This window comes from Trichoderma gamsii (genome assembly GCF_001481775.2).
Source record: "Trichoderma gamsii strain T6085 chromosome Unknown Scaffold_106.2, whole genome shotgun sequence".
Classification (NCBI taxonomy): Eukaryota; Fungi; Ascomycota; class Sordariomycetes; order Hypocreales; family Hypocreaceae; genus Trichoderma; species Trichoderma gamsii.
In genome coordinates this window covers 3425-13683 of record NW_020171443.1, presented here as the reverse complement: position 1 = coordinate 13683, position 10259 = coordinate 3425, and the positions used below count along the sequence as shown (strand labels likewise).

Sequence of the window (10259 nt, the reverse complement as noted above, 5' to 3'; positions counted from 1 at the left end):
TGTTTTTATGTAGACCAGAGGGGAACAAAAGGGGAGCCGGAAGGACGGGGGGAGGGAGGGAGTGGTTTTTGGAGAGTGGGTATGCAACTCATCACGGGGTATATCGGGAGTCATCTATCATATTTCGGCAATCACCGCAGACTGCATGTTTCGCGACTAGTTTGTGACACGAGCCGTAAAGTGGAGAAGCGGAAAGCTCCACGTTTCCGACGCTCATACGAGATAGGTGGCCCACTAGGCAAATTGGGTTAGATACGTACCTGTGGCGTATTTCATTTGACTGCCTTGCAAGAACATCTCCGAGGAGTGCTGCCAAAACATCCACGCTACGTCTAATATGGGATATTTAAAACAGAACAGAGAAAGGAGGAAAACAGTAAGAGAAAGACCCACAAGGGGACATACCTGTTAATCATGCAAATGGTACTATGCCTTTGAAATAGGCTCAAAAAATCTCGTTGAAGGTACACCGAAGAGGATATAGCTATTATGCAGCAGGGGTTGCAAAGGTGACAATGGGCCGGGTGATTAGAGCGCAGCAGATATTTGGATAATGTGTCTCGAATTATAACGCAATCTTGTACCTAGCCGATTTATTGTTTCGGGCCTTTTGGTTCCTATATAAGCTAAAATTCTCCTGTAATATTGGGATGAGGTGGGTGTATTCAATATGCTGAAAGCAGATAGCGTCCAGTTGGCCTTTCAATATAACTACGTTTGGATATGTAGAACGCTTTAAACAGAAGAATACAGGTTTTCGACCGCATATACCCAACCCTTTTACCGGGCCACTAGTATCGACAATGGAAATGTCTACACAGAAATTCTAAGGCCGTTGTAGATAAGAGCTCCACCAGGGAATACATACACTGCCGCTGTCCTACAAATATTAATTCCGGGAATAGGCGCACTACTGCTAAGCTGCCCATACCTGTGACAAACCGTACACTTAAGAGTTGGGTCGTGACAATACCTCTTTATTCCGCATTAAGCTGTGCGCACGGCTTAATGAAATACAGGGGGGTTATAGCCTGTGCGCAGTAAGGGGAGGGGGGCATGGCTTAATATTATACGGCTTAATGAATAATTAGTAGCTTAAGGGTAAGGTAAAGCGGGGGCCTAGTAGTATAGGTATAGTTAGTATAGTCCCCCCCCCTTTATATAATACACTTATTACTATTGCTATTACTATTACTATTACTATTACTATAGCATTAGCATTAGCATTACTATTACTATTATTTATTATTATTATTATAGGTTATCCTATATCTTTACTTTTAATTTCCCCTCCCTTATATAATACTGCTATTACTATTACTATTACTATTACTATTACTATTACTATTACTATTACTATTACTATTACTATTACTATTACTATTACTATTACTATTACTATTATTAATTACTATTACTTACTGTATAGGGTAAGTGTGTTCCCCTATGCGGCTATGGGTGAAGGTAAGAGAGGAAGGAAAGAAAGAAGGAAAAGATAAGGCTAGCTCCTGTATAAGAGAAGTATTTAAAGCTAGTAATTATATTACTAAGGAGACCCCCGGCCTAGAAGTAAAAGAGCTTTTTCCCTTACTCCTCCTAATCCTAGTATTAAAGGCTATATTTATAATTAAAATACACTAAGGGGATAGTAAATATATTACTTAAGCTATATATTTTAATAAAAGAAAAAGTTAAGGGAGAAAAAGAAAAAGGAAAAGAAAAGGATAAGGCTAGCTTTTATATAAGGTAAGTATTTAAGTAAGTTAAAAAAGAAAATAAAGTAAAAAAGAAAATAAAAATAAAAATAAAAAAAGAATATTAAAGTAAAGGGAGGAAGCTAAAAGCTAAGTAAGTATTTAAGCTAGCTCTTATATAAGGTAAAAGTTTAGGCCTAGGGTAAAATAAAAATAAAAAAATAATAAAGTAAAGGGAATTAAATAAAAAGAGGCTAGCTTTTATATAAGTAAGTATTTTTAAGGTTTAATTAAAAAATATAAAAAAAAATAATAAATATAATAAAGGGAATTAAGTAAAAAAGAATTAAGTAAAAGGCTAGCTTTTATATAAGTAAGTATTTAAGCCTAAGGGTAAAATAAAAATAAAAAAAAATAATAAAGTAAAGGGAATTTAGTAAAAAAAAGCTAGCTTTTATATAAGGTAAATATTTAAGCTAGCTAAGTAAAAAAAAAAAAAAAAAAGTAAATAATAAACAAAGTAAAAAGGGAATTAAATTAAGTAAAAGGCTAAAGGCTAGCTCTTATATAAGGTAAGTATTTAAGCTAGCTTACCAGTTTTAGTCTTAATTACCTCCACATGGTCTTGTTCCTTAGAAACTGGCCTACTAGACAGCAAGCTTATCAACCAATAGCCGGAGGTGTTGACCCCTGTTCGCTACATGTCTCGTGACAAAGGGAAGTAGTTTCTTTATAGCTGCAGTAGCTATTGCTGCTATAAGCCCTTAAAAAGGGCCCAAGCATTGTGTCTTTTCAAGTCGAGGCTTGCTTATTGGTTGTGTGTCTTATGGGAAGGTTAGCCAGAAAAGGGTACCCTGGCCGGATTTGAACCAACTGCCTTGTGCGATGAACGCGCATGAAGCCTGCAGCCACTGACCCAATGTAGTAGGATGCAGAACCTCGTAGATGGACAAAGCCGCGATAACAGGTCAGCACGCTGTTTGAGTCGTGCATGCGAAGATGAATGCACGTTAGCGAGCCGGAAGGAATTTGACTAGCTATTGGGAAGTCTGCGAAAACGAGCATAGTCATCGTCCTGAGTGAGGTGGAAAGGTGAAAACTAGAATGACACAGTATGTATGAGGAAGCAGTAGGTTTCTGGAATTGTGACATAAACACAACGAAACGAACTCGGACTGTATTTGGAGGATGACCGCTCGTCTTAATTTAATGCACCGCCAGCGCTTGCAGAGGAAATCAGTGCTGTTCATGTATCGTGTGGGGTCCCATCGCATACCTACGTCAGTCGTGTGCCACAGTGGTTACGTGTGTCCGTCAGGTCGCGAGTGTTCTGTTCTTTGAGACTTTAATGTGTGGCTTGAAGAGTCGGGAAAGTTGGAGAGCTCGCAAAGTTTAAGCTGAGCGGATTCGTAGAGATGACAACTTGAACAATTAGAATATATACTGTCGCCAGTAGCTTCTGAGCGGCCGAAAGAAACATAAGAGATTAGACAAGTCTGGAGCTAAATATACTTTAGGATAATAAAAGCAAGGCGGACTGAAACAACAAGTAACGGCATAAGTAAACAATTCAGACATCTTTGCAGCCTGTTCCCAGGATCCAAATGGAAGAGATTCTGCAATATCCCAGACGAAGACTAGGAGCAGGGCCCGGCAGCGCTTGGTAGGCATTGGGAAAAAGAAGCGCACCCCCCATGTCGCCCACACACAAACCCGGTATCAAACCTGACAATTTCTGATAACCCAGCGGTCGTAGCAAAAGATAAATCTATAACCACTAAGACCGCTCCAGCGATACGTCCTGCCTGACTACAAAGGGTTAGCAATCTTTTATTACGTATTCAGTACTCAGATAGATATGCAGCTTCTCTCTAGAAATTACCACGGCAATGCATTTTCTTATATTATATCGAATCCTAAGCCTATCATTATCCCTCTATCCTCTGTCTAATGAGGTCTTCCTTTTGAATACGAAATTGAGCATGAATCTTGAGTCACCAGTAATCTCGTCGCAATAAGATGGTTCTGCATTTGCACTAACTACGGGGTGGGAAACCCAAAAGGAAAAACACACCAAATTATATCCAGCTCTCTTGCTGCCTCATTATTCCGCCCCATTATACCCTCTTGATGTCCATAGTATTTCTAACCGCTGCTCTACTTGGAATGCATGCATAGGCTCTAGCAAAGGCCATTGCAGCCGTGAGTATTGGCAACGTAGTTGACAGTAAGGACTCCGTGGCTTGCATCACTGTTATCTCCTTGGGGATAAAACAACGGGATGCTGCCGCATTTGTTGCATCCATGATAAGACAGTTGCTCAAGTAGAGGCTTGATTGAGCTACCAGGAGCACCGCCAGTATTCTGAAGGTACGCGCAAAGTCCAGTTCCAAGTTGATTCAACTGGCAAACAATTTGCTCCCCATTGTTATACCAACGGTTAGGGTCGATCGAGTTTGAATATCCAATAAGTTTGCCGAGGGTTCCGGCTGTTGAGGAGCATAGGGCATTGCCATTGCAATTGATGCCGGCAAGAGCACCATTCATTGACATGCTTGCCAGAGCAAGGAAAGAAGTCAAGTTGAACTTCATGGTGTCGATAACTGAAGATCCAAATATTAGACATAGTAAACTTATAAACTGGCTGAGAACCTACTTCGGTGGTGGAAATGATTTATGGGATGACCTTTGGCAGGTGAGATGTAGGCAAGTAATTGAGTGATGAAGACTGTTGATATCTTGGGGTTTGACAGTGATATAAATACTCGAAAAAAACCAATTTTATGAAACATATAGCATTCGTAATGAAAGAAGGTTCTGAACTTCTTGCCAGATTCTTTCTCCACTATAGGGGACTCCGTCCCATTCATGGAGCGAATTTGACACTGTAATCACATGTAGGAACAGAGCGTTGTGGAGCAAACATAGGACTACGGCAAAGAACGCTAGGCAAGCGGTGTATCATAGTAGTAGGTAAGGCAACATGGGAGATTAGGAAGCAAACACGGCAGTTAAAAAAAAAGCCTTAAATAAAAGCTACACAGTAAATGAGGGCCATTGTGTTTGATCCAAGTTTGGTTAAGGATAGTACACGTCACGTAACATGTGGTTTGAATTTCCCCCTTTTTTTTTATTGGAGGGGAGGATTTACAGTGGACTTTGGGCTTTAAGTTTTCCACATTGCTCCACGTAGGTTACATAAATGTAATTAGCTATCTATGTATTGTTGACTAACTGCAAGTATCGAATCTACAACTACAATTTTATGTGATGATAAGTAGCAGAGGCAATGACTGGTTTACTTTCACCCTTATGCCAGGATCCAGATAACAATCGGTGTGTTAAAATTTATTTTCAACGTTCACTAAGTAAGCTGGTTACATAAGCCCTTATCCAGGCACTAGGACTGTAGGAGCCGCAGTTGTTCTCGGTGTGGCGAAAGCTACTGGGAGATAATAATATTCTTTGTTGTTAAACTGGGTGGAGATACAGTCCCTTGCAACTGCTAGATGACTATGAGCTTTAAGTATGCGTTAGTCTGCTGCTAGTTACCTTCTTGGTGCTTCTTCATTCTTCTCCTTCTACTCATAATCTGACACGATTAAGTTGTCAGGTCATAATACCAATCCGGTGAGTTGGCCACCATCCTTGTATAAGAGCCCTTGTTACGATCATGGGTTTATCATCATGCTTATATCCCTATCTCGCTTGTGAAAACGGAGATGCGGTTACTCCACAATTCACTCTCTATGATGGAACTCGCCACGTTTGTTGTGCGGTTCTTCGATGCTGCAGTGGTGATGTTGTTACCTCCTCCCTAAAAGCACTTAGTATAACAGAGGGTACATAAGAGTCGGACCCCTGTCATGTTCCATAAAGGTTAATTTGCTTAAAGTTTTGACATCTAAATCACTTCAGTAAGCTTGGCTGACCACCAGGACATGAGGATATACTACGCAACGAGCAGGTAGATTGGCTCGCCAAGCAAGGCGCGGGCGTGTCATGAACTGTACGAATCTGACTCACAGTCGCATCATATATCAAAGATGGGTCAAAGGGTTAGCGCCGAAGTACAGGGAGCCATTGGTTACCTATACTAATAGGTTTTATATTACTTGAAAAATAGAAAAAAGAATACCAAATCAAAAACAGTAGGCTTAGGCTGTGTATACAAGTATACACTAACAAAGTCAGTATTTTGGTTAGATACTTAGCTCGCTCTCGTTTAGTAAGTTGGTGTCTACTGAGAGCCATGTGGAATGAATGATTGGCGCTTGCAGTGAGAAACGCAGACTTCTGATATTTTGGCAATAGCTTGATTTATCTACACTCTATGTCCCCAGCTGGGATATGTTCTGAGCTCTAAATATTCTCTGCTATGCTGCTTGACGTTCAGTTTATATGTCGAGACCAGTTTGCTACACCTAGCACTTCGCGAGTCTGAGTGTACTGAGCTAGCGGAACAAGCCGTGGGAGACATGAAGTTGCCATCGGCATTGAATCATTCTTCGGATGCTTGAAGCTAGAATACATGTATAGAACGGGCGACCAGCCAGCACCCAAAATTAGCTACATAAGGTATCCAGCATCGCAGCTATCATCGCTGCCTTTTCCCAGTATTTCTACAGTCGCTACCTTTTTCTAGTATCTGCTATTATCGGCATCAAGTTTGACACGGGATGCTGTAGAGCCAACTTGGGCCGGAACTTTAGGCAAGCAAGTTAACGACACTGTCAAGCTTACTGAGCACCTATCAATAAGTTAAAGTGGGAACTGAGGGGCTGGGAGTCAAACAAGGCCTAAAATGCGGGCTAGTCCGCAACGCTTAATTTTAGCTAAGTCAGTTAACTGACATTATTAAGCTTACTGAGCACCTGTCGATAAGTTGAAGTAGGGACTGAGGGGCTGGGAGTTAAACAAGGCCTAAAATGCGGGCTAGTCCGCAACCCCTGGAACTGTAGGCAAGTAAGTTGACGATATTGTTATGCTTGCTTAGTGCTGTCAATAACATGGAAGTTACCGAAGCATGGAAATAAACTCGCTTAGTGGGTTCTAAAAAACTTATACATGTGGAATCATACTGCCTATACTTCGAAGTATGAACCAATTGATCAGCATGTAATCAACGAGGTAGTGACAATTAATAATATACATTACAACAAGCAATGGTGATTGACCCAGATGCTACCTACCTAGCTAATAGATGTAGTCGCCTATATTACAAATTTGGCCTTCATACCCTTGAATAACCTAATGTTTTGGGATCTAGGCGGAGGAGCTTACAAATTGTGCTTGCCCATTGTTAGTCTAAGGATTTCCAAGCTTGAATTGTGTCCTAGCATTGGAGTCTTTGCCCTGTTTTAATGCCGCCCTTATAGTGCATCAGACGGGCATGACTACACGAAATCCTGCTTCATGCATATCATTTTGAAAGACGACTGGCTGCCCTTGACCAGCGACAGCAGCGGCTCTCAACATATTATTTACCTGCGCACTGCTTACTTCTAACCCCAAACCTTCTCAACCGAGACTCAAAAACGTGAAGATGAGACTGATATATGCTGGGCTTCTAGCCCTTTATGCTCTCCTCAGCAGCGGCCACGAAATTCTCTCCATTCCGACTTGGGCTCCAGTATCTGCCGACTCTCCTCCCCTAAATAATGCTGGATATCGTGTCGAGACTTTCGGGGGAGGTGCCTACATGGTGACAGATAATCAATACAACTCCCTCTTCTTCGTTTCCACCTACGGGGTGATTGTTGTTGACGCACCCCCCACCATCGGCCATAACATCGCCTATGCGATTGGTAACGTCACTGATAAGCCCGTTACGCATTTTATTTATAGCCATTCACACTCGGACCACGTGGGTGGCGCATACCTATTCCAGAATGTAACCCGCATCGCGCATACCTACACTAAAGGGCTACTTGCCGCAGTTCCAACCTCAAATCAACCCCTTCCCGAGATCACATTTATGGACAAATATACTCTCCACAACGGCAATCAAACCCTTAAGCTCTCATACAAAGGGCCTAACCATGAACCCGGGAACATTTTTATTTATGCACCTAGGCAGAAGGTGCTCATGCTTGTCGACGTTGTCTTCCCTGGATGGGCGCCTTTTGCGTATCTCGCGTTGGCGGAAGATATCCCGGGCTTCATCCATGCACACGACCAGATCCTCGAGTACAAATTCGACCACTTTGTGGGCGGACATCTAACTCGGTCGGGCGACCGCGCCGACGTGCTAGCGCAACGCGACTACATCGCAGACCTGAAAACCAACTGCGCCAATGCCATCATTCTCAGTGCTCAACCGCCGAACGCATCGAACCCCATCTCTGCCCAAGAGATGGTGCCAGCGGCGCTCCAAGCGAACCCAGGAAATCCATGGGCTGCGTTCAAGGTTTACCTGGACAACGTGGCGGATTATTGCAACAATGTAACGAACCAAAAATGGGTAGGACGGCTATCAGGCGTGGATGTTTGGGGACCAGAGAACGCATTCGCAATGGTTGAGTCTCTGAGACTTGACTTTGATGTCTTGGGACCGTTCGACGTGACCAAGTAAACCTGGCAGCTCTATTTGCTCCGTTATAGTTTACAAGCTGGTTAATACAAGCTAAATATACTTCATGCTCTGGAACCGATGAAATGAGACACTGCTACGTTATTATTCACTTAACCCTTGATATTGGTAAAGTGTTCTCCATGGCGTCCTGTTTTTATACCATTGTTAAAGGTTATGTCCCATGATGTGGAACTGTCCGTTATTGTCAACTAGATGAAGTTCGCCTAAGTCGCCACACAGCAATGTCTGCGCAAGCTGGAAGCGAGCCTCGAGCTCGCTTAGCTCCTTTCTTCTATCTGGATTGACAATGCAAAGTCATCTGCGTGTATCTGCTATGTGCAATCGTGTAACACATCGGATGCAGTCGTGGAATTTGATCTTCTGATGTTATACTGAAACCAAGAGCCGGCCTGACACACGGGCACTTATTGTGGGCCGTGGAGTAAGACAGCGGCAGGGAATGCTGGGACAAATTGGAGGCGACAAAATAAAGGATTTTTGCATCGTCCAAAATAAATAGCGGGGTAGTCCGCAACCCCCCACAATATATAGAGAACTAAACCATCGTGTTCAAGATAGCCGCGGCATATCTAAAACGCTTAGAAGCGTTCTAAGACAGCCAAGGCAGGATCCACTATTGTAGCAATATGACGTAGAATGCAAATTAGCCTACGGCGCCCCTCTTACTTGTGTCCAACCCTTTCACGCTGGACAATTTTTACCAAATCCATGTAATACAGCATTAACAGTTTAAAGGCCATGGAAGAGCAGCGACAACGCCGTTTAGCGTGGCTGGCATGCGTTTCCTGCAGAGACCGGAAGCGAAAGTGTGATCGAGAGCTGCCTCGATGCGGGCTCTGTATTCGGTGAGTCGGGAAAGTAAGAGAGCAGTGTTGGCAGGTCGTCTCTAACTAGTGTGTGTCACCCTAGGTTTGGCCGCGAGTGCGAGTATTCTTCGCTGTTCCTAGAGCCAGGGCACCAACAGCAAGCTCAATCGTCTCTGAACTCAGCTTCGTCTTCATCTACTTCTAGGGGAAACCAAGACAGCTTCCCCTTGGCTTTGTTTTTAGACTCAACCGTCTTCAAGCACTGTAAAGCGACGCTTCTGTTGCCAGCCACCCCACCTCAATCGAGCGTACTTCTAAGCCATATAGGCGATGTGGAGGAGAATCACCGTATTGCCACGCGATATTTTGACGCTCTTCATCCACCACTGCCTTTTATATCCAAGGCCAGGTTTCATAGTGTGTTGCTTAATTCTCCGTCCGAGCTACGCTCCGACCTAGCTCTATTGATTCTCTGCATGAAACTAGTCATGTCAGACCCTGGATGCGCCAATATTCAACCCGAGACTACGGAGCCCTATCGGATCGCCAAAGAGCTTATTTCTGATGTCGAGATGAGCAAAGTCCTTAGTATTTCTATACTTCAATCAGCCTTGCTTATTGCGTTGTACGAGATAGGACACGGCATTTACCCATCTGCCTATCTTACAATCGGGCTGTGTGCGCGATATGGGACTGCCCTTGGCTTAGATCAGGGGCTTGGTACCTTTGAGAATACCCCAGGCCGCTGGATTGAGAAAGAAGAACAAAACCGAGCGTGGTGGACTGTCTTACTTCTAGATCGGTAAGGTGCCTTCTCTTAGAAGTTTACATTAAGCCCTAACGTTTCCAGTCACATACATGTCGGCTGTCCACACCTATCTCTATGTACACCGGACCCGCCATTTAATGCACTTTTACCCCTGGAGGATGGAAAATGGGATCAGGGAGTCGGTCACCCTGTGGCTGTCATTTATTAACAGAAACTAATCAGACAGTGATCTATTAGGAATGGCAAGAGCGAGAGCCATTGAGGCTTGCCTCCACCGAAACTCTTAAAGTAGGTCGATTTGCACGAGTTGTCCAAGCGATGAATCTTCTCAGCATGAGCCTTCGCGTCGCCACTGAACCTGACCTTGGCAAATCCTCAACGCAGGATCATATCGC

General features: G+C 43.3%; 2 protein-coding genes across 2 annotated transcripts; one reads left to right on the top strand and one right to left on the bottom strand.

Moving 5' to 3' along the window:
* Positions 1-3875: 3875 nt before the first annotated feature.
* TGAM01_v211144 (hypothetical protein) lies at positions 3876-4486 on the bottom strand (the record flags this gene model as incomplete). The annotated part of the gene is made up of 2 exons (XM_024551003.1): positions 3876-4297; positions 4351-4486. The coding sequence occupies 2 exons, from the start codon at positions 4484-4486 to the stop codon at positions 3876-3878; spliced, it is 558 nt and encodes a 185-aa protein (XP_024404253.1).
* Positions 4487-7239: 2753 nt separating this feature from the next.
* On the top strand, positions 7240-8268 carry TGAM01_v211143 (hypothetical protein; the record flags this gene model as incomplete). Its single annotated transcript, XM_018811051.1, has 1 exon — positions 7240-8268. One exon carries the CDS (start codon positions 7240-7242, stop codon positions 8266-8268), a length of 1029 nt encoding a protein of 342 aa, XP_018655737.1.
* Between the last annotated feature and the right edge of the window lie 1991 nt (positions 8269-10259).